Source organism: Thamnophis elegans, chromosome 1 (assembly GCF_009769535.1).
Source record: "Thamnophis elegans isolate rThaEle1 chromosome 1, rThaEle1.pri, whole genome shotgun sequence".
Lineage (NCBI taxonomy): Eukaryota > Metazoa > Chordata > Lepidosauria > Squamata > Colubridae > Thamnophis > Thamnophis elegans.
This window is the reverse complement of record NC_045541.1, coordinates 129,823,994-129,849,594: the sequence shown is the minus strand read 5'-3', so window position 1 is coordinate 129,849,594 and position 25,601 is coordinate 129,823,994. Positions and strand designations below refer to the sequence as shown.

Below are 25,601 nucleotides of genomic sequence, written 5' to 3'. Positions count from 1 at the left end.
CATATTCAAATAATACTTTCAGCAAGAGTCAGTTAACCTTCTGTTTTAAAGTAGTCCCTTCTAACAAAGTTTAAGCAACATAAATCATTCCGCATTCTTTTTACACTTATCTTAAGATAATCCCAACCGGCTTTCTGTTCTAATAAGCTTTAAACAACGTAAATCATTCCACATATATTTTACCCTCATCCCTTGCTTGTCTGATGTTTACCACTATCAAATTTATGCTAACGTTAATTTAAAATCTAGCTCAAAGTAGTTTCACCCAGCTTTCCCTTCTAATAAGAATTAGTCCGCTTTTTCTACCGGAGAGAGGTCTCAAACCCCCATTCAGTCCTCAACTTTGGCGAGTATTTTGAAATGTCTAAATTCTCGATCTCCGTTTTTCTGCTTCTCCGAGGGAGGAAGGGCTACCCCCTCCATCTTGCAGCCACATGGCCTGTCGCTTGCCTTCTCCTTCCGCTTGTCTCTCCTCTCTTCCAAGCGAATCAGGAAGTCCCGCCTTCAGAGTCCTACAATAGAAATCTTGAGCCTCCGGAACAGAGTTAAGACGAAATCTTTGATTCTCAAATGTAACCGTGATACCGGCAGGGGCCTCCCATCTGTATCGAATCTGTTGACTCCTAAGCTCCTTAGTTAAAAAGGTGTAGTCCCTTCTTGCTTTCAGCATCTGGAAAGGAATATCTTTGAAGACAATCAGGTCCTGGTCATCAACTCGGAGACTGTTATTATGAAACTTTTGCACAATCGCATTTCTAGATTCTTTTGTAAAGAAATGTATAATTATGTCCCTCGGGAGCTGTCGCTGTTCCGCTATCAATGAGTTCTGGCGATAGATTTTCCGAATCTGCCAATCAAAGTTAAGTCCCGGGCTTCCCACCGCATGGCTGAAGGCTTCAGCAAAGGTCTGTTTCAGATTCTCTTGCTCCTTTTCACGGAATCCTCTGACTCTTATTGCAAATGCCTTCCTATTAAAATTTATCATCATAAGCTGTTCTTCATTGTCTCTAATTTTTTGTTGTAAAATTTGAATATTGGTAGTCAAATTAAAATTAGCCTTCTCCAAACTTTCCAATTTGTTCTCTATTTCAGCAGAGTAATCTGACAGGGCAGACACGGCTGCAAACGTATTCGCCTTCATTTGATTAACTTTAGACTTTAAATCATCATATAGTTCCAATACAAATTCCTTAATTTCTTGTTTAAAGGCATTAAACATTTTAAGGAGATATTCCTGTGTTAAAAATTCTCCAGTAGAGGGCATAGGAGACAAAGGCTGTGGTTCCAGTAAAAATTCTTTAAATTCTTTAAACACATTTGTAGCAAGACGCTTCTTTGACCTGGGTGCCATAATAAATAAACAAGTAAGCAGCGCTTTGCTCCCCTCTATTTCCAAAGAAGAAGAGTTTATTTTGTTAAGGAGCGGTCTGCAGGAAGGTAAAACCGGCTAAGTACATCCACTATCAATCATCCACGGAGAGAAATCGCCATTTTGAAGTCCATTTAGACAAAGAAGTCTCTAAGACAAATGGTGCTGGTATTTAAGATAGTAATAAAAGCATAAATCTCACAGGGGTGGGACCCGCCCATATCAATTCTAGCTTGAAAAAACTTTGTTTTGTCCTGGGGGGGGCTAGCCTGTCTGGGGCTGCCAAAAAAAAAAGGCAGCTGAGAAGAACTGGCTGGAGATAAAAGCTCCGCCCCGGCTGGATCTAATCTCTATCCACAGCCAAAAAAAAAGAAAAAGGCTGTGGCTTACGAATAGACCCTAGCCTACAGAGCTACTCCCTGCCCCTTTCTTAGCCAAAAAGGGGTGCTATCTATGATCTTATTTAGATATACAAACCAGATCTCTGAGGAGCTCGGTGGAGCCCTCCTCGGCAACAGGCCACGCCCCCAGGAAGTCCAATTTCATTTTTTTTAAGATTACTGATAGTGGGATCATTGCGATGATGAAGAGAAGAGGTGAAAGTGAATCACCCTGGAAAATTCCTCGCTTGATATTAACCATTCCGTAGATCTCATTCCCTACTGCCAACTCAGTTCTCCATTGTTTCATCACCTTTTCAGTAAAGGATGTAATATTTTTGCTAATGCCAGTTGTTTCTAAGCATTTTATGATCCAACTATGTGGCAGTGAGTCAAATGCCTTTTTGTAATCAATCCAGACCATATTCAAGTTCGTTTTTCTGTTCTTACAATTTTCTAATATCATTTTATCAATTAGGAGCTGATCTTTTGTGCCCCTGCTCCTTCTTTTGTTGCCTTTTTGCTCTACTGGCAAGATGTTGTTTGTTTCCAAATAATCCATCATGTTATCTGCAATAATGCCTGTGAGTAATTTGAAGGTTGTTGGCAAGCATGTTATTGGTCTGTAGTTTTCAGTTGTTGTTCCTTTAGTTGCATCTTTCTGAATCAAGTATGTTTTTCCAGTTGTCAACCATTCATCAATTTGGCCCTTTTGTAAAATTTCATTCAGTTGTCTAGCCAATATTGCATGTAAACTGGTCATATATTTGAGCCAGAAACCATGTAATTGGTCCTTTCCAGGTGATGTCCAATTCTATACCTTTTTTACTTGATTTTTGACCATCTCAGTTGTTATTTCTAATACTTGCATTTGTTTGTTGCCAATGCTTTTCTCAATGTCATGTATCCACTTGGCTTCCTTATTGTAGTCCTTTGCATTTTCCCACAATTCTTTCCAGAATTCAACTGTGGCCTGTTTTTCTGGTTTTTCACTTTTGGTGTCACCATTCACATTAAGACTTTGATAAAAACGCCGTTGGTCTGATCGAAATTGCTGATTTTGTTTATATTGGATGATTCGTGCCTCATATCTTTCAATTTTTCTAGCTGTTGCTGTTATCTGCTGTTTTACAATCTCTACAGCTTCATTGATGTTTCTTGTATCCAATCTATATCTTCTGATTAGCCGATCTATGATTTTGTTGTTTTTTAAGCCATTGCTCATGCATGTTCTTTAAGTTACTAGCATCTGCCCTTAATTTTTTGATTTTTTGTTCTAAACGGATTTTCCACTTTGGCTTTGATGCTTTTTCTGTTGTGTGACTAGGTACTTTAATTTTAATGCCTAGTTCATTAGTGACTATTACAGCTGCGCTGTACATTAACTGGTTTGTTTCCAAGATGGATCCCGGTTCAATTGTTGAAAACACTGCATTAACCATTTTCATGATAGGGGCCAAAATTTTCTTAGGCACAGTTTTTAGTGATGGTAAACGTTGCCTTTTCTCATTAAGCAGAAAATGCTCCATGATCTTATCCTTCAATTCTTTTTGTTTTTGAGTTAGTTCATCAGTTGGTTCAGTGATAACTGGTTCTAGTGGTGGTGGTGTTATTTCCTCCCCGAGAGCTTCTTCTGGGAGTTCTACTATAATGTCTTTAATTGTATCTTGAATATCAGTTATTTCTGCTTGTGATATTGTTTTTTTGGTTTTGCAATTTGCCTGAATTTCCTCAAGTTCAACTTCACTAAACACTTTATTCCGTATAATAAATCGCCTTTGATCTGCTAGTCGTTGTTCACTAACATTTGAATCTGGATATTGTTCTTTCCATAATTCATACATTCGCTTTAAATAACCTCTTTTTTCTGGCTCTGAGTTGTAGTAACAGGCCATTATGGCACGGTTTTCATCTGCACTATATTTTTGTCATTTTGTTGGCTGGTCCACTTGTAGCCCACTTGTCAACGGATGCCCAGGGACCCCAACATCCACCGCAGCCCTTGTTAACCCGCGCGACGACCGATGCGGTATAAAATTTTTATTCGTTTCTTTCACCATATTGTATGGGTTGGCTGGGTTTTTTATGGGGCCAGTTGCCAACCTGACCCCAACCCTCTTCCTTTCTCATCCAGGCTTGGGACTGGCAATGGCAGAGGAGTTGTTGTTGTTGTTGTTGTTGTTGTTGTTGTTATTATACAATTGTATCACAGCGGCCAGTTGTTTCGCCGGATTTGGCATTGGTTACTAGTCGGGCCCCACCCAGGGGCCTAGGACGTCGTAACGTATTTTCGTAATATGCGTGCAGATCCAAGCAGTGTGGCTTTTTGCATTTGACTGATGGTGATTTTGTCAATTTTTAGCTGTTTTAAATGTAATTCCAGTGCTTTTGGTATAGCACCCAGTGTGCCAATTACCACTGGAATTATCACTGCTGGTTTGTGCCATAGTCGTTGAATTTCGATTTTTAAGTCCTGGTATCTTGCGATTTTTTCATGTTCCTTCTCGGCGACCCTGCTATCACCTGGTATTGCGATGTCTATGATTGTGACCTTATTTTTCTCAACCAGTGTGATGTCTGGTGTATTATGCGCCAGTATTTTGTCCGTTTGTATACGGAAATCCCACAAGATCTTGACCATCTGATTTTCGGTGACTTTTTCAGGCTGATGTTCCCACCAGTTTGTTGCTGGTTTAATATTATAATTTTTGCACAAATTCCAATGGATCATTTGTGCTACTGAATTGTGCCGCAATTTATAATCAGTCTGCGCGATTTGTTTACAGCAGCTGAGGATGTGATCAACAGTTTCATCAGCTTCTTTGCAAAGTCTGCATTTGGCATCATCAGAGGATTTTTCGATTTTGGCCTTAATGGCATTTGTGTGGATAGCTTGTTCTTGCGCAGCCAGGATTAGTGACTCTGTTTCTTTCTTTAATGTACCTGTTGTTAACCATAACCAAGTTTGTTCACTGTCCACTTTATCTTTTATTTTTTCCAGAAATTGGCCATGCAGTGCTTTGTTCTGCCAACTCTCCATTCTTGATTTTATCACATCTTTTTTGTATTCTTGTTTCGTCTGTTGGGCCTTCAGTAGATTTTTGTTCTTTACTTCGATTAATAGATGTTCTTGACTTTCTTTTAAATAATCAGCCAGTGCATGTTTTTCTTCTTCAACTGTTTGCTTCACTTGTAATAATCCTCTGCCACCTGATTTTCGGGGCAGATATAGTCTATCAGTATCACCACGTGGATGTAAACTGTAGTGCATTGTCATTAGTTTCCTGGTTTTTCGGTCCAAAAGGTCTAAATCAGCTTGTGTCCAGTTAACTATACCAGCTGTGTATCTTATAACTGGTATTGCCCAGGTATTTATGGCCTTGATTGTATTTCCACCATTCAATTTAGATTTCAAAATTTTCCTAACTCTGTTGGTGTACTCTCGACTGACAATAGTTTTTACTTCTCCATGCTTGATGTTATCTAATTGCAGAATGCCTAAGTATTTGTAGGCTTCATTTTCTTTGCATTTAATTAATTGGCCATTGGGCATTTCAATTCCCTCACATGCAGTGATTTTGCCTCTTTTTATGGATACAGTGGTGCATTTTTCCATGCCAAACTGCATTGAAATATCGGTGCTGAATACTCGGACTGTGTTTGTCAATGATTGGATTTCTATTTCTGACTTTCCATAGAGTTTCAAATCATCCATATATAGTAAATGCGAAATTTTTTCAGCTTCTTTGGCTGTTTGGTAGCCTAATTTCATTTTTTTAAATATTACTGATAGTGGGATCATTGCGATGATGAAGAGAAGAGGTGAAAGTGAATCACCCTGGAAAATTCCTCGCTTGATATTAACCATTCCGTAGATCTCATTCCCTACTGCCAACTCAGTTCTCCATTGTTTCATCGCCTTCTCAGTAAAGGATGTAATATTTTTGCTAATGCCAGTTGTTTCTAAGCATTTTATGATCCAACTATGTGGCAGTGAGTCAAATGCCTTTTTGTAATCAATCCAGACCATATTCAAGTTCGTTTTTCTGTTCTTACAATTTTCTAATATCATTTTATCAATTAAAAGCTGATCTTTTGTGCCCCTGCTCCTTCTTTTGTTGCCTTTTTGCTCTACTGGCAAGATGTTGTTTCTTTCCAAATAATCCATCAGTTGTTGTTGTTGTTGTTGTTGTTGTTGTTATTATTATTATTATTATTATTAACCTTTATGTATAATCCAAAGGGATTACTAATCTTCCTTACATGGGTACCATTCAATATTCATATCCAATTATACTCATCATAACACTACACATTGTATACATTAGTAACATTATTAGTTATTTAAGCTATATCTATTGTCAATAAATTTCACTAAGTTTAACTAGTTTTAAATTATATTCTTCCATCTATCAACCTGCATCTTTCCAATAGCAAAAGCCTCTCATATCTTCTGCCATTTGTGGTGCCAGTCCTCTAATCATCTTCTTGATCAGCTTTGTATAGACTCCTCTTAGCAACTCCTTGCTTATAAGATCTCTCATATAATCTTGATGCCCTCTTTCTGTTTCCTTACTTAGCTTATCTTTGATTGTCAGCAGTGTTATCAATGCTTTTGCTAATAGAATTTCTCTCTTTAAATCCATAAATTCTTTGCTTTTTTCTCCTTCTGTATCTTGCCCTCTGGAAGAAATTTCCTCTCCATTTAATTCCTCTTCCAGTATTCCATTCTTTCCATTTTCAGAGACAAACCAATCACCATAAATATCAGCAGGTTTAATCTCTATATATTCATTTTCCACTTTGATTTTTTGAGTTTTATCCACCCCATTTTGCATTTGATAGACATCCTCATTTTTTTCATCATATTTTGTTGTTATATGCTCTAAATCTTCCAGTTTTTTCTCTAGTCTTTCATATGTATTTGATAATTTCTGTATTTCTAAAAGTATCTTTTGCAAACTTGAGATTTCTGTTTTCTTTTGAAATTTTGCCATTCTAACAAACACAGCTGCTCTAGCTTGGAAGGTTAATAAAATTAAAACATAGATTCACAAAGAACGTTTGTTTTCACTTTTCTCTGATTAAAAATATACTTCAAAGGGACATCTGTGTGCTTCCCTTCTTATCATTCTCTGTAGTCAAGCAGTGAAACTTTGTAGTGCCAAGTCAGAACAATCAGTGGGGAAAAAAAGTGTTCCATTTTCAATACACAAACTCCAATCCACAAACCCTCCCAGCCTCCGAGCAGCCTCCGAGCAGCAGTAATACCATTGCAAATCTAATTTCTTTTGTATCTTTTTTGTATTTCAAGTTAAAAAAAGAGTCCAATCTTTAAATGAGTTAGGAAAACACCAATAGCAATGAAAGAGGAAAATTTAGTCCATAGGTTACAGAGAACAATAAAAGAAAAAATAAAAGAAAACTTCATCCATCCGTTTCAAAAGGCTTGCATAAATTCCATCCATGAAGATAGTATTTAAAAAGTAAGATAACCACTGTCCAAAACCATTCCAAATTTAATTCCGCCGCTTGATTCTTCTGTTTTCCAATTTAGATTAATTTTAAGTTTTTATAGGCAGTCTCTTTTTAAAACAGTAAAAGTTCCTCACCAGCTGGAAACACTTTCGCTTTCCAAATCCTTCCATTTTGGAGCCACCCCAACTTCATCAGCCTTGGCTGGATTTTTTGTCGCCGGCTTGAAGAACTTCCCTTGCTTCTTTCAGGGACTTTGCAATGTCCCTGAGGTCAGCAAGACATATTCTTCTTGTTCACCGACTCTTCGGGATGGTTTAGGTCCGATTGGACCACCCAGCGGCAAAAGTATTGGCTGCGGTCTCGGAGCATCGAGACCGCACGTCCATATCGTCACAATGTTGGCTCCTTCTCTCCCTTCTTATATTATTTAAATGTTAGTACACAGCCCTATGATCATCTGCCATTTTTAAAATTGAAAATATTGTATACTCTTATTTATGTACTAAATTTATATGGCTTCCCATCTTACAAAAAATATTTTGTGGCATACAACAATTAACAGATCAATACATACATAAAAACAGATAAAAATTAAAATATAAAAAAGGTACGGAAGAGAGTGAATATTAACTACAATGATGGCGATGTCTAAGAATGTTACCAGTCTCCTGGGGCACCCTAGACATTATGACATAGACAGGTCTTGAGGAGTCCTGGAATATTAACAGGGATGGAGCTAACAGTTACCTCATTTCAGAGGGGAGGATTTCCAAAAGGCAGGTGCCACACAGCAAAGAAGGCCTGCCTCCTGGGACTCACCAAGTGTAGTTCCCTAACAGAAGGCAGCATGCCTTCTCTGCCATATCTAAATGGATGGAAAGATGTAATCTGGAAGAGGTGGCCCCTCAGATACTTTTAATCATTTTGAAACCATAGATATTTTAGTCATTGGACATTTTAATATAGTGCAATATTGCTTTTAATGAATCATCCAGTGTGTAGTATAGGAATCTACCCAAGTAAATCCATGACACATATTTTTATTTATTTATCAAATATATATGGCCACCCATCTCACAATAAGTGATTCAGGCTGCTTTTACAACAAGGCTAAACAGATCCTGTTATTTAATACACACTAAACAATTATTAGGGTTGTTCGCACAGTTAGCCAGATATTTAGACTGGATTTAGCACCATCTATTGAGTCCCTCCCAAGGACCTGGAATAGATAGATGTTGTTTAATAATCTTAAAGATATCATTGCAAGATGTAAGCTATTACAAGTAAAGCTGCCTTTTGCTATCACAGTAGTAACCTTAAAAATGAGAACAAACAAAACTAAAAATGAAAAAAAAAATTATGTGAAGAGATGTTAATAATAGTGGAACTACCACAATAGTTCAGCAGTCCCCTGGAGTCCCTAAGCCTATGGCACAACTGTCATTTTAGATTTTAAATTTATTGTACTTGACAAGCAACAACTTGTTTGAAATATGTGCAAAAGTAAACTAGCATTCTCTTTACAACCCACTCAACTACTGTGCAAAAAAGGCAGACCTGTCAAACCTTTTCAGGATTACCTATAATGACTCAGCTGCCAGAAATTTAATTCATTATTACCCTTCTGAGATTTCTGCAAATTATGCATTCAAAATGTCAACATCTTTGATAGTTTTCTACATTTGAAAAATCTTATTGCTTGTTATCTATATATGGCATATTGTCAGTCCCTGGTGTGAGATAGACTCAGATAGATCTTAATTTCCTCTGAATGCCCTTTCCTCTAAAAGTAAACTAAAGTTGCAAAAGTAGGCTGTGAGGTATTCGCCACTTTACAAAGAGTAAAGAACTAATGCAAACAATTTATTGTACTGGATATATTGTAAAAAAGACCAAAAGCCGCAAAGACAAAAAAAATTCAAGTAACTTAGTTAAATTTCCTTGAATTGCTTAGTCTAGGATTACATATTTTCAAAGAATTATTTTCATTTCGTTTACTCACTGAAGGTTATTAATAGATGAGTTGACATTCAAGATTTATTATGTAATATATATTTGAATTTTTTTATTATTATTCACTAATATTTAATAAAGACAAAAATTAGCAATTTGTAGTTATAAATTTAAAAAAGCTTCCCCAAAAGAGATTTTTTAAAAAACCCACAACCATGCCAGCACAGAACCAAATACAAACCTGTGAGAACTGTTTGTTTAAAAAGTAGACATTTGCTGCATTGAAATAGGCTAAAGCATAGTTGGGGTCTTTAGTGATAGCATGCTGATAATCTTGCATAGCACAGTTTAAATATCCCATGAACTGATTAATCACACCTCGATTTGTAAGCAATTCTGCATTAGTGGTTATCTGAAATTCAAACAGATAAGGTTTTAGATTAAAATGTATAAATGATTATAAGATACAGTATATGTATAAAATACATCTTAAACTGGTAGTTGGTTTTAAGCTATGGCCCCAAATATTCCTGCCCAGGAATGATCTATTGAAGAATATTGTTCTCCCTTCTCCCATATCATAATAATGAATTAAAAACAGCAATCTGGATCTTTATTCCCAAAAGCAGGGGAGGAAGGCATTGGCTAGAAACTAAATAAAACAAAGTGGGTTTTATGGGACACTTGAATCTGTCTTTCATAATGGAGTAATAGTGCATGAGAGAGATATAAAACATGTTTCAGGGGATGCTACATTTTTTTTTAATATATTTAAAAGTTCCCATCCCTGGAAGCATATTTATTTATTAGATTTATTTATTTATTAGATTTATGTATCTCTCATAAAGTATGATTTGGGGCTTATACAAACTTATTAACAATTAAAATAACACACATATAAATAAAAATATTTACAAAAACAAGAATATGGGAGAATGAACATTTGACATCATATAGCCATCTTGTAGGCTTACCAGGGGATTGCCAAGATTGATGAAGAAGCCAGGTTTAAAGGTCTCCTAGAAGGCTGATTAGGGTGAGGCCAACTTCATTCAGGCCAAAATTCCCCATGCTAACTGGGAATTGAAGTCCGCACATCTTAAAGTTGCCAAGTTTGAAAAACCCAGCTCTAAAAAAGGAAGGGATTGGGGACATGGAGAAGCACCTATTCCCGTTTCTCTCTTTCGCATGCCTGCATTTCCCGAATACCTGAAAAGGCCTTGTGAATGAGAATAGCAATAGCACTTAGACTTATATACTGCTTCACAGTGCTTTTACAGCCTTCTCTAAGTGGTTTACAGAGTCAGCATATTATCCTCAACTATCTGGGTCCTCATTTTACCCACCTCAGAAGGATGGAAGGCTGAGTCAACCTTGAGCCGGTGAAATTTGAACTGCCGAACTTCAGCTAGCAGTCAGCTGAAGTAGCCCGCAGTACTGCACTTTAACTGCACTCTAACCACTGCACCACCTCGGCTCTTATCTTAGAATAATCCAAACTCCGAGAAAAGGTATTAATTAAAAAGAGCAGAAAATCTTCAGTCCTGCTCAGTTACAAACAAAACTATTTACCTTTAGTGCAGCGTTTGTATCTTGAAAAGCGGCAAAAACATCCCCCATCTGCAGACAGACTATAGCACGTGCATCGTAAGCATTGTGACAACTAGGATCACAATGAATGGCTGCTGAAAACTGAATCCACGCTTTCTGAAATTTTCCAAGAGCCTGAAGTAATGTAACAAAAACATTAATAAATAAAGAAAATAAAGACGATTGAAGACATTATTGGAATGTTCTTAGGAAAGCTGAAAGTTATTACTGAAGGAAGATCAAAATACCAAGTACTTGTTCCTTTGGTAATTGAGAGTTAAACTCAACTCAGGGGTGCCTAAGTATTTGGTATTTGGTATTTATTAATGCTTATAGGCCGCCCTTTTCCCTGAGGGGACTCAGGGCGGCTTACATAAAATAGGGGGGGGGTATACAGACAATAGACACAACAATACATAGAAGTAAAATAGTAAACAACATTCATTCATCATTCGGGCGGGTAATCATGAATACATTGGATATGTAATGGAATACATCATATATTTAAAGATTTGACTAGGCTTGGGTAATAGAGCCTTGGCAAAGTGAAGTAGGAAGGTTGTACGGGACTCCCACTAGGTACTTTTCAGTAGAGCTAGGCTGAGAAACTGAGCAGAAATTGTGCAAATTTCAATTCTGTGACTAGGAATAGCCTGAAAATTCTGTTAGTACATTACCCATCTCACAGTTTAATGGGATTTCTTACTCATCTCAATGAATTGCTTTCAGAATTTTGGAATTTCCCAACCTCATATCCATTTGAGTGTTGTTTTGTTTGGAATGGCTCAAGATCCATAGGACTTATGGTAACAATGCTTTATCCAAACAAGATGTGAAATCCTTCATAGCTTCCCATGACTTTGGGCAGACCATTATGTAGATAAGGCTGGATTAATAGCAACAACTAATTTTTATAAGGATCATGATCTGTTGGATAGTGTGCCAAAAAGGCAATTGGATTTATTTGGATTCCAAATGTCCTTTGAAGGGTTTTGGTCAGTATGATCAGCAACTCTGTGGATTCTATGGAATGATAAACTTACTAAGGGAATTCATATCATAATTCAAAATGTCCTCTCTGAACTGCCTCAAATATGCCCCTAATATATTGATTAACTGTGGAAGTTGAACCTGCAAGGCAGGTAGTTATACAGCAGATGGCAGGAAGATTTAACTCAAACCCAGAAAAAAGATATCAAGCCCACTTGATGGGTAAGGATTGATTGATTACTAGGTTATATGCCATCAAGTCATCTTTGATTCCTAGTGACCACATTTTTCCATTACGATAATCAATCTCTTTGATAGTTATACTATGAATATATCTGAAGTTTTTTTTTCTACATGTATTGTTTTTCAGCTTACTGAGTTGTTTCAGATTGAAGGGATGATTTGCACTGCTCCTATCATTCTGCTAGAGAACTTTGGGGAAACTGTTATAATTCAGATTTTTTTGAAAATATTTTGTTACATCCTTTTATAGGGATAAGCTACTTGGAATGGTAGGTTCCACTACATGTCCTCTTGATTTTTATCCAACTTGCTTATAGGTTTTAGTTTATTACAAATAAAAGACAATTCTAAAGGAAGGCAAAAGACCGTCCTGTTGAAAAGAGGCAATTAGAAATAACTATTTTAAATAAGTCTGAATTAGATCATTCAAAGAAGGGCAACTATAGGCCAAATTAATCTTTCAACGTTGGTTGAAAGAATCAAAATGGTGTAGGCTCTCAGTTGTAAACAGTTCTCATGAAAGCAGATATTTGGCCCATTTCAAACTGTTTAAAAGCAGACTATGAGATTGAGACTGCCTTTGCTGATCTGATGAGTGATTTTTAGAGACTTACAGAAAGCATATACAGTTAGTTGCTGTTAACTTATTATTGGTTTTCAATGTGATCAATCATAATATATTTATGGATCATCTAGAAGAATTGGGAATAACAGGACTTCTTTGCACTTCTGTTGCTCCTTGAAATAGGACTATCATATGGCATGCCTCTCTATTTCATTTTACTACTGTTTAGAGAAGCTTTGGAATTCATTACTATTAATATGTAGATGCCATACAAATATTTATTTGTAACATCGTCAGATAAAAATCTGGTTTTTTTCAGTCTTAAATCAAAAAGCCAACATATCACTCAACTTCTTCCCTCTCCAGAGTTTTCCACATATGAAACATAACCATATGTAACAATTTCAGAAGCAATAGAAAGGCAATTAAATTGGCAATGCTTTTTGAAATGCTGCAAAGTGTTTTGCAGTCATCTGTTTCAATTCACTGCAATGAAGTGGGTCTCCACTTGAATGTGCAAATTGTCTTAATAGAGTTATTTCATCAAAGCTTTTTTTTAAATGAAGCATGCCCTTCAAGGATTTGCATTGCTTTACTTTGAATTAAGTGTAAAGGATTTCTGCCTACTTAGGCATCTTCATTAACAGGGCTTAATCCTTGTATTGTTATGCTCTGTTGAGACATAGCTGACTCCTGGTGACTCTTTGGATAAAAGCTCTCCAAGCTGTCCTGCCTTTTGCCACATTATGCAGTTCTTGCAGGTGCCATTTCTGTGACTCCATTACCTCATCTCATCTGCTATCACTTGGTTATTCTACTTTCATCTATCTTGCCCAGCATGATTATTGTTTCCATCAGCCTTTCATATGTATCCAATGTATAGAAGAGTTTGCTTCATGATCTTTACTTGTAAAGAATATTTTAGCTTTATTTCTTCTCTTACTGAATAGTTCATTTTCTTGCTTGTCCAAGAATTGTGATACAAATTTCTTCAACCCTATAGCACAAAGAAGTCAACCTTCTTTATGTCTTTGTGCAGAGTCCATTCCTCACATCCATATATCGTAACAGAGAATACGCTAAGATGACCTTTCTAAATTTGTCTTACTTGAAACATCTGGGGTTTCCATCCGCTTGTCCAGACCTCTCAATGCCTTTTTGCTCTTTGCTAGTCTACTCTAAATCACTTTTGCACATTTGCCATTTTTATCAATTCTAGAGCCTAGAAAACTGTAATTTCAAGTGCTTTTGTCACCAGCTTAACTCTCAATATTGTATGAACATGATCTAAATGGATTAAAGTGTACTAAGTACTACAGTAATTCAAAATGTTATGTAGAGAAAATCACAATTATGCAAAATGTAATAGCAATATAGCAAAATTATCTGTGTGAAGGGAAACTATTGGTCTATCAGTTAATATAAAGTTGGTGAATTGCAGTTACCCATCCCTGCCCTGTAATAATGTCCCACAGCTTTACAAAGTTTTCCTGCTTTTTCCTCCTCATTTGCTTTACCTAATCAGCAGAAGAAATGTATTTTGAAAGCCAGGGTAGAAACGACGAGGCTATATAAATTGACCTCACTTAGTGACTGCACTTGGGACAACCAAATCCATTGCTAAGTGACATGGTAACTAAGTGAAATACCATGAGATGGCAATGAACTTACAATATCATTTCCATTAGGTAGATAAGGGAGACATTGTATGACCATGACAGTGACCTTTTAATGCCAGTTTCTCCATTGAGTCTGTTTATCAGAAGTCATCTGTGAACTGCACAAATGGCAATCACAAGACCATGAGATTCTGTGAGAAATATAAATGTCCACTGATTGCAAAGTGCCTCAATTCTTCAATCACATATTTGTGGGGATTTGCCATGGTCATAAATGAGAGAAATACTTATACAATTACTTTTTCAGTGTCATCATACCTTTGAACAGTTGCTTAAACAGGACGTTTTTAAGCAAGGTCTACCTGTATGTGGGAATTCTGTCCCCCCCTCCTCCCCATGCTGATAAAAGGTCCTACCACTTCTTGTTTCTGAATGAACTTCAAATAAAAATCATTCAACTTTTCACTCACATTTATTTCAAACAACATAGAAAGAGATATAATGTGAGGAATAAATATTTTTCTGTTTACTAGGGATAATTTCCAGGGAAGACATTTTTTTCTGAAGTTAAAACTGAATGTGTTCATATTTCATTAAGACCAAAAAGCATTGACTAATTTATACAGCAGAAGGTATCAACCTACTCTTATTAATTAATAAAGATCTGAGCTAACTTAATAAAATAGAGTAATAAGCAGGGAAGTCTTCTAATGAAGTCTAAATTATTCGTTGTCAAACAGCAATTATTATTTTTGTTTTGTTTTCAGAAAGACAATATGATGACACAGTTACAAATATATTACCTGCAAGCTGTATCCTAAGCAAAGTCTAGCCTTTATGGACACTGGATTGATATGTACTGCTGTCAAGAAATCCTTTAGGGCCTGTCTGGTGCCTTTGCTATGACCATATTCCAGGTATGCATTTCCTCGACCAATGTAGGCATCCAAAGAAAAGGGATTGAGTTTAAGAACTTTAGAAAATGATTCCACAGCTTCTTCATATTTCTGAAGTCTGAAATCAATGACCATTTAAATGTTAATGTTTTAACAGTGATTATGATGTTTTGAATATTGAGATGTGCATATTTGAACAAGGAAACAGCAGGGGTGCAGAAAACAGAAGTCTAGATGTAAATACAGCCACCTTCTTCCCCTATCCTTTGGCTTATTGATTATAATATTATCAAGCTCTTTTTTCAGCTCTTCTATCAGAAGGAGATGAGATCAGAATTAAGCTAATCCATAGCCTTCCTGAAAGAGGACACTTCATTAGGCTCCTCCTACGTTAAACTGGAATGTAGCTTGTTTTTTATTAGGATAAATATTCTATAAAGATGGTTTTCAAGACTTTTTCTCAATTTACCTCCTAATGTGCATCCTACCAAATGCACATTATTTTTAGATGATGATGATGGATGGATGGATGGATGGATGGATGGATGGATGGATGGATGGATGGATGGATGGATGGATGGATAGATAGATAGATAGATAGATAGATAGATAGATAGATAGATAGATAGATAGATAGATTTTAAAGATATAACCTCAAATTAACTCAGTCAATGAAATATTACGGGTTTTGTTTCCCATATTATTGTTTCAATCTAAGCTGTTGGTTTTTTTAAAAAACCTTTCAATTATTTTTATTGCTTTTTCGCTTTGTACAATCCTCAAAGTCCACTGGAACTGGGTGATTATTACAAAAATGAATGAATGAGTGAATCAGTCAATAAATCTAAGCAAGATGATATGATTTTACATGCATTTACTCATTCTATTATATTCTACATGTTCTCTGTAAACCAAACTCCTCAACCTAGTGCTTTCCATATGAACGTAAAAATAGAACATGATTAAAACATAAACCTGGCAAATTTTGTAGCAAATGAAAATGTATGTCCTTGTTCTCGTAGAAAGAAGATTCACAATAAATGAGATGGTGTTATCATTATCAAGTACTGAGAAATACAATAACATAAGTACCTTGGGGGAAAAGTACACCACTGAATTTCTTAAAATATAGCATAAAAAGATATATAAGGAACATGCTGGTTTCCTAACATACTACCCTTTATAGAATGCTGTTTCCAAATAAGTTAGAAATTGAACTAAATAGTGAAGATGGGTTAAGAAAACACATCTGGCTTCTGGGGAACAAGGGAGGTCTTTCTCTTTAATTGGACTTCCCCAGCCTAGTGACTTCCAGATATGTTTCAATGTAACAGTTATCAATCCCAGACAGCTTGATAACTACTTAGCTAATAGGAGAGTTGGAAGTGGTAAGTCAATACAACCAAGCAATAGACTGAAAGTTGCTTCATGTCTGAGCTTGCTCTGTCCTGCAGAGGAGAGAAATTGATGAAAACAGAAATTGATTGTTTGAATTATGTCTCGTGGCTTTTAGAAATGCTCATTCTAGATCAGAATTGGAGTAAGGCATTTGGATGTTGTTGCAAGAAATAAAATTCCTTGGGCCACCATTGTTGCCTTTGTCTATGTACATCTTCTACATAGAAATTATCCATAACACAAGAGAATCAAAAACATGTTCCTAAATCTTACTCAGTAGTGTTTAAGATTACCTGTGATAGCAAAGTCCAATAACATTCAATAATCCTATGTTTTTATGTTCAGTCATTGCCACTTCTGCAAAGTCCTAGAAATACAGAAAGACACTTTCGTTAAAAAGTGTTACATTAAATATACTATTTTTCAGAAGTTTAGCCATATTGTTTTTGCAGCAAAAACAATGAAATTGACAAATCTTTGTAGAGGTACCTATACTCTAAAAGCCACTACTGTATAGATGAGGGTTTTTTTTTTCATTTCTTCAAGTAATTATTGCTTTCTTTTTTCCTTTTCATTATCTAACTTTTATATTGTGAACAACCTTAAGATGTAATATGTGAGATACAGTAATATACCTCACAGAGTATAAATCAAGTAATATATACAAAACATAGTAAAATGGATATTACACACGATTCTCTAGTAAATGCATGCAATACAAGACAATAGCAGAGTTGGAAGGGACCTTGGAGGTCTTCTAGTCCAACCCCCTGCCTAGGCAGGAAACCCTATACTGTTTCAGACAAATGGCTATCCAACAACTTCTTAAAGACTTCCAGTGTTGGGTCCACCTACACCTACAGGCTCTAAAATTTAACAACAATATCTAAAAGCCCAATATATTCTTTCAACCCATTTAATACATTTTGGACAAATTAATTTTAAGCACTGATGATAATAGAAGAATTGCATACCGTATATACTCGAGTATAGGCCGAGTTTTTCAGCCCACTTTTTGGGCTGAAAAAAGCTGCCTCGGCTTATACTCGAGTCAGTGAAAAATTTGCCCAAATGGAGGAGAAAAAGGGGCGCCCCTTTTTCTCCTCCATTTCGGGACCCAGTGGAAGTTCTCTGCGCGAGGTGAAATGGCCGGCAGCAGCCTCACTCTCCTGCCGTGGCTTCCGTTTCAGTCGCGCAGAGAACTTCCACTCGCTTCCCGGGCTTGTGTTCTGATGAGGGGGAAAGAGAGGACTTTCCTTACGCCCGCATGAGAGCTGGACGTAAGGACTTTACCCCATTGATGAGGCGGGCGGCGCGGATTGTAGCAAGGACGGCCGCCAATCGCAGCCCGATTGCGCCAGGGGGTTCCGCTGGTTGAAAGAAACTCCTTCTTTGCACCAAGCGCTTTTCCCTCCCAACTAATTATAACTAATTATATTAATTAGATAGATCAGTGTTTCTCCACCTTGAAGACTTGAAAATATGTGGACTTCAACTCCCAGAATTCTGGGAGTTGAAGTCCACACACTTTCAAGTCTCCAAGGTGGAGAAACACTGAGATAGATGATCCACTGTGTTTATTTTTGGAAAAAAGCGCCTCCTGCTCTGGACTGCCGGGAACGCGATCGCATCTCTCTCTCTCTCTCTTCCCCCCACCCCCGGCTGTTCCCACCCAGGAATGTTCTGGCGGGCTAGGCGGAGGGTGCGTGTGCGTGCATGTGTGTCAAGGGTGGGGAGGCTAAGAGGGCGAGGTGAGATCCTGGCGGGGACCGCATTTCACCCGCCGAGCTTCCTTTTCCCCCGTCTTTTCCTCCGCTCGCCGACTTCCTTTCTCCCGTGGCTGACAGGTGGGTGGGTTTCCCTCCTCCTCCTCCCTGCTGGACGTGGATCTGCGGCGTGGGTGGCCGTCCTTGTTGCCCGCCGGCGGCAGGTCGCGGCAAAGAGAGGGAGAGGGAGAGAAATGCCGCCGCTCCCCGGCTCGCCTCTTTTTCCCGGGATCGCCGTGATGCTTTGAGTTTTCCTTCTGCGGAGGTGGGGTGAAAAGAAGAAGAAGTGGGGCCCTTCCCCGCTTCTTCTCGGACTACCTAAGCGTTGGGTGCGCTGTCCCCATCTGGGCAAGTAGTGCTGACTCATCAGGTGTCTGGGAACGGGTGGGGCTGAGGAGCGGCTGGGGGTGGGGGGTGTTTCACAGAGCGGCTGGGGGTGGGGGGTGTTTTACAAAGGGATGAGGTGGACTGAATTACCCCCTTGTATCTGCTGGCTGCAGCCTTCTGTGTGCAGAGTCCAGACACTGCTGACTCATCAACATGAGGTCACCCATAAGTATGCTCTGCACACACACAGACACACACACAAAAAAAGGAATGGGGGCTAACTAGGGTTAAGGGGAGGAAAGGAAAAAGGGGGACCCAAACAGATAATCTGCTGATTCATCATTTTGGGGGTAGTCAGACTTGACCTCGGATCCCCTTTCTTTCAGCTGTTTTGTCTATAAGCCCTTGTGACAGTTGCTGACCCTTAGCATTACTGTAGCACTGTGTGTATTTATAGGTAGGGAAGAGTGTGAACATGGTAAAAATGGTTTATGGGGTCATTGGGAATCCTTTGGGGAATGAATGGGAGAGCTGCTGGGATGTCCTTATACTCTGTGCACACCGATGCTGACACTCTTGTTTTGGATGGTAAAATTGTAGGTCCTGAAAACCTTAGCTTTATGGGAACACTCCTTCTGTTGCAGTGCATGTTGTCTCTTAGACCAGTGTTTTTCAACCACTGTGCCGTGGCACACTAGTGTGCCGTGACATAGTGAATAGAGAGAGAGAGGATGTGTATAATTAAGGTGACCAGACGTCCCTAGCAAGGCCGTGGGCTGGCAGTAACTGCCGCGGCCAGCTCCCTCCCCCCCCCCCCGGTCAAAGGTGTCCCTCTTTACCAATCTGAAAATCTGGTCACCTTAATCATGAGGTGAGTGAAGTATTTCATTGAATACACCGGTATTGTGTGATAATAATTTGTTATCCAGAGCAAATTTTTACAATGGCTACTGTATATTTAATGGGCACAGGCAGGCTGTATATGTTATTCAATGGGCAATGGCAGGCTGTAATTAATGGACACAGGGCAGGTTGTATATTCAATGGGCACAGGCAGGACACTGGTAGAATGTATATTATGAGCCTATGAGTTTTGAAGGATTTTAACTCTTGTGTTTTAGCTTGGTTGCTGAATGAGCTAAGGTTTTTGTACTTTTAAAGTTATTGTTGATACCATATTGTTTTTATTGACCCTCTTTTCCACTTACAGAGCTAGTTTACTGTTTTTCTTTGAAATAAATATTCAAAAACATTATTGGTATCTATTTTTATTTTTGAAATTTACCGGTAGCTGCTGCATTTCCCACCCTAGGCTTATACTCGAGTCAATAACTTTTCCAGTTTTTTGTGGTAAAATTAGGTGCCTCGGCTTATATTCGGATCGACCTATACTCGAGTATATACGGTACTTATTTATTGCAAATTATTTGTTAAGAAATCACTTTGTTGGTTAGCTACATTTCTAAATGGCAGTATTGCTTTGTTTCTTTTATCCCTTTTCCTACTAGAGATTACAAAACATTTTTCAAATAAATCCAATCTACAATGTGGAAACAAACATATCTATAATATTAGGGGAAATACCTTTAGTGCATGTTCATATTGTTTCATTTCTATAAAAACTATAGCACGATTTTTCAGCACTTTCAAGACAATGTCCTTGCTTGCCTCAAGACGAAGAACAGTCTTATAATCTATCAAACTCTAAAACAAATAAACAGAATCCACAAAGTCATCTGTGAATTGGTGAAATAAAAAGCATAAATATTTTTTGTACAATATGAAATTATTTCCAGCATTTGAGCTGATTAAAAACTGTATTCCTTTCAATGTAATAATAACAACATTATTTGTGGAGAGGAGGAGAAAAAAAAACAGTTGGAATAAGCCATAGATGTTTACAGGAGTCAAACCCTGTCCCTAGATTTGCTATAAAATGGGTAAAGCAGGAAAGCAGGTTTGGAAGTAGACATCCAGTACCATAACAACTTAATAACAAACTAGAAGAAACAACCCATACATTTTCATAGTCCTTCAATTGTTGGAACGCAATTGCTCTGTTATAATATGCCAAAATGCACATCTTATCCAATTCTATAGCTTTAGTTAAATCTTCAACAGCACGCTTGTAAGTCTATAAAAAAATGACATAATAGTTAGCAATAGCATTATTATTTATTTTATATAGAATAAGGTACCATGTTACATATTACAGTCTTTGTGAGGGGTGTGTACAAAACAGAAACAACGGAGGTGAATAAGGAAAAGGTGATGGGCTTTGCCCTCACTTTTTCTTTTCTTTTCTTAGAATCTTCAGCTGATGTACAGCAGATCCAAGCAGTCTACTTACCCACAGCCCTGATTTTTCCAGAACCTGCCTTTCTCTACCTTCTCTTGGTCTGTATGCATGTTTTTCCATCTAACAACAACCATTTTGCAATACAGAAGACATGTTTTCTTGAAACTAATTTCAATATTGGTCTATGAATCAAGATTTCACATTCTTGTGAAAGTGATTAAGATCTCATTACACAGCTACTAAGCAGCTCTGATGATCAAATATCCCTCTGTACTCATATGACAACTGTGAAGCCTTCATTTATATATCCCAAATTAAGACACCAGTAGAGTAAGCATATTTACCCTGTTGTAAAATTTCAGTACTCCTCTGTAAAGATACCCTCTTATACTTTGTCGCTCAATTTTGAGGGCTTCGGTGCAATTCATGATTGCTTTCGAGTATCTTCCTTTGCTACCGTAGTAAGCAGCACGACTTAAGTAAGCCTTAACAGGGGGGGGGAAAACAACAAACTCACTACAGAACACAAAAGGGAGGAAATATCCAGAGACTTTGATGTTGTCTTACATAGGTTTGAAATTTCAAATATTTATAAATAGGAATAAAACATTCCCTCCCTCCCTCTCTTTCTCTCCCCCCGCCCTCCCCCCTCTCTCACACACCCACACAACTTTTTCTCTCTCCTTAAATTATATATTACTTCCAATAAGACTGCTAACTGGAATACAAAAATGTCAAAGCCTACATACAATTATCATTTGTATGCTATCTCTTAATCCATAATAAATACATTACAGGCACTTCTCTCTTGTTCTGAAAGATGGGTCTTTTCCCTTAGCCCCTAAATCCCAGAAGAGTCTTCTGACTCTCCATATATCAAGTCTTCGTACTTCTGCTAGTGTAGATATGCATATTGGTTAAAAAAAATCAATGATAGTTAACAAGGCAGATTCCAAGGATATTTTTCCATGAATTGTTTTAAACCTTAGGAATATACAGTATGTACCACTGATCCCAATTTACATGTAATGACAATTTTTCCAGCAAGCCAGCAAGCAAATTATCATGATAGTTACAAATGGTAGATCATGTTACTTGAATATCTAGTTGGGAACAGACAACACTGAATTTAGGCAAGTGTAGCCTTATCCTTGGTCATACATACTTATTTCTAATTTGCTTCTTTCTCTGCAAATTATAGAGGTCAGTAATAGCCTGTTCCTAATTTTTGTATAACCTTCCCTGGTGTGCCTTATTTTGGGCATCATATCTGTAATTATAATGGTTATTCTATTGTGTACCCTAAGTAAACTTTTGTGTACCAATGTTAGCTGATTTGGGATCTTGAATTTCACATGCATATATAAGGAAGAGGGTTTGCATCATGAATCTGTATGTGTCTCTTTGCCTGTTTGAAACTCCCTTTGTGGACATCTTGACTTTTTTGCCTCCCATTGTGGACACCCTGACAGCATTTAAACAAATATATTTAAGCATTTGAAGTTTAGCTATGTATACAAAAAAACCTGAACCAAATTAATTGATGCCTGCCCCATCTAAAAGATCAGGCCACAAATAAATTCCACAGGAAGGCAGTGACTACCTTTTTTATAGAGTAAAAAAATTTTTTTGCAAGTTTGATTGTGCCCTTCTTATAACTTTGTAAATTAAGGTGTCGTCTATCTAAGACTCTTCTGCATATTTTCTGCTTGTCCTTGATGTGTTTCATAACATATCCTGCCCAGCGGTGGGTTGCTGCTGGCATTACTGTTGGTTTGATAGACTCGTGATTTGCCTGCACCACGCGCGCCTGCGCAGTTGCCTGTAAATAGGTCTGCACATGTGCAAAACATTAAAAATGTCCAAAAAAATGGGAACAGGTTTGGGGACATGGCGAGCCTGCCATCCCTACTGGTTTGGCGACCCAGTCGCAATTTCCACTACTGGTTCACCTGAACCGGTGCAAACCGATAGCAACCCACCTCTGATCCCGCCTATCTTGTCAAGACCATCTTACTCTCAACAGTTCAGCTGGATTTCAAAAAAAGTTAAATGTTCAATTTTTAGTCAGTTAATAAACAGCAATATTGTTTCAGGTGTATTTTTAAGCCTTTATTTTTAAAACTTTATTATTAAGGATTATTTTTAAATCTTCAGAAATACAAAATCACCTTTCTTACCTGAAAATGCCTTGGTATAATAGCAAGTGTTTTGTTAAAATCTAAGATGCATTTAGATTGTTGGAGCTGCATTCTGCAAAGTCCTCGCTGATAAAATGCATCTGCATATCGTGGATATACTCTGACAGCAGAAGTAAAAGCATCGCAGGCCTAAAATAATTCAACATTAGGTTTAACTGAATCATGCTTCTACAAGATAAATAAAATACCAAAACTTAAGAGAAAATTTCCTCTATTTTTCATATTTCAGTTGTAGAAAACAAATTGATATTTTAGTTCCAATCTCAATTTTTTTTAAAAAAAATAATCTTCAGACAAATCTTTAAAATATTTTAAAACTTTAAAACTGTGGTATTATATAAAAAATAACAATCAATATAATAATGTGAATATATTACTATAATAATGTATATTACTGTTTGAGTAATATACATTGAGTTGAGAATATACATCGTCCTCACTTAACGATGATCATAAATGCATGCAAGTTGAAATGCGACTGAATGGTTAGCATATGACCATGCTGTGGTGGTTGTAAGTTCAAGAACTGGTCAGAAAGCTACTTTTTCAACCCTGGCATAAATTAAACAGGTGGTTATTAACTGAGGACTACCCAGAGATATCTAAATAATATAAGTGTGTGTTGTGTGCATATATATAAAAGAAAATTATTTAAATAAGTGACATTAGTTTTTTTGCAAAATACATATAACTGTATATCAAAGTCAAATTAAAGATAAATAGATAAAGAAAGGAATAGCTACTGAACTACTAAGATTACATGATTTTCTCTTTTCCAAATTGGGGTTTACATAGTTCATAAACAATGAATTGAATCTAGACTTTATAGAATCAGATTTTTCTGGTTTTGCCTCTCCATTGATATAAAGCTATTACAAAGACTGATAATTTAATAATTGATATATTTTATTAAAACAACTTTAAAATTGAGATTATAGACATTCTTCCAGGAGTATGTTGGAAGACATTTTAATTCAGGAAGAATTTTATTCCTGTGCTGCCTTTTGACATTCCTTTCAATTATTAACATGACTTGTAAGTAAAGAAATTAGAAGAAGCTAATAATTGACAGGCACCTTGAACTGATTAAACTGCATCCTTCTCAAAGAATAGCTAACAAGACAATTCCTTTAAAGATACAGAGTTTTCCTAAACACACAAGTGAGGTGCCTAAAATCAGCCCATAACCATACATCAAGGGAAAGATCTGTGCATTCAGAAAGTTAGATAAGGACATCTGCAAACTAGGGCTACATATCCATCAAAACAAATGCTTTAAAGAGCACATTCAAACATTTCACAAAAGATCGCCTTTCCTATAAATATTACCAACCTCTGCACCCTAAATTGTAGCTACCTCAAGTAGCTCTATGCTCTCAGATAAAATAGCTTTCTTTTTAAGGAGTTGCCCAGTGTATTTCTTTAATTGAATGTTCTTCAATGTTCATTCAATGTCCAGAATGTGCTTCTAACAAATAATCACCTAACAGTTTTTTTCTATAAAATTGGAATATGTAAGAAACAAATAAAAGGAATATATAATCATTGTCTCTCACACACAATCAAGCAGATAATCTTTGAAAGGAGATTTGAGAGGAAGAAACAATGCCAATCTGTGATCCTTTTTTAATAATAATAATAATAATAATAACTCCGCCATTGCCGGTCCCAAGCCTGGATGAGAAAGGAGGAGGGTTGGGGTTAGGTTGGCATCTGGTCCCGTAAAAACAAACCCGCCAACCCATACAATATGGTGAAAAAAACAAATAAGAATTCCATACCGCATCGGTCGTCGCGCGGGTTAACAAGGGCCGCGGCGGATGTTGGGGTCCCTGGACATCCGTCGACAAGTGGGCTACAAGTGGACCAGCCAACAAAACGACAAAAATATAGTGCAGATGAAAACCGTGCCATAATGGCCTGTTACTACAACTCAGAGCCACAAAAAAGAGGTTATTTAAAGCGAATGTATGAATTATGGAAAGAACAATATCCAGATTCAAATGTTAGTGAACAACGACTAGCAGATCAAAGGCGATTTATTATACGTAATAAAGTGTTCAGTGAAATTGAACATGAGGAAATTCTGGCAAATTGCAAAACCCAAAAAACAATATCACAAGCGGAAATAACTGATATTCAAGACACAACTAAAGACATTATAGTAGAACTCCCAGAAGAAGCCCTAGGGGAGGAAATAACATCACCACCACTAGAACCAGTTATCACTGAACCAACTGATGAACTAACTCAAAAACAAAAAGAATTGAAGGATAAGATCATGGAGCATTTTCTGCTTAATGAGGAAAGGCAACGCTTACCATCACTAAAAACTGTGCCTAAGAAAATTTTGGCCCCTATCATGAAAATGATTAATGCAGTGTTTTCAACAATTGAACCGGGATCCATCTTGGAAACAAACCAGTTAATGTACAGCGCAGCTGTAATAGTCACTAATGAACTAGGCATTAAAATCAAAGTACCTAGTCACACAACAGAAAAAGCATCAAAGCCAAAGTGGAAA

General features: G+C 37.1%; 1 protein-coding gene across 1 annotated transcript in view; it reads right to left on the bottom strand.

The window, feature by feature from the left end:
- Positions 1–25,601, bottom strand: part of TTC6 (tetratricopeptide repeat domain 6) — a 111,487-nt gene that overhangs the window by 5,619 nt on the left and 80,267 nt on the right. Inside the window, exons 28-35 of the mRNA XM_032213735.1 lie at positions 23,057–23,206; positions 21,221–21,361; positions 20,598–20,711; positions 20,162–20,281; positions 16,778–16,851; positions 14,994–15,204; positions 10,756–10,908; positions 9,425–9,595 (exon numbers count right to left, since the gene is read on the bottom strand). Coding sequence (XP_032069626.1) covers positions 9,425–9,595; positions 10,756–10,908; positions 14,994–15,204; positions 16,778–16,851; positions 20,162–20,281; positions 20,598–20,711; positions 21,221–21,361; positions 23,057–23,206 — 1,134 coding nt within the window. The remainder of the gene's footprint in view (positions 1–9,424; positions 9,596–10,755; positions 10,909–14,993; positions 15,205–16,777; positions 16,852–20,161; positions 20,282–20,597; positions 20,712–21,220; positions 21,362–23,056; positions 23,207–25,601) is intronic.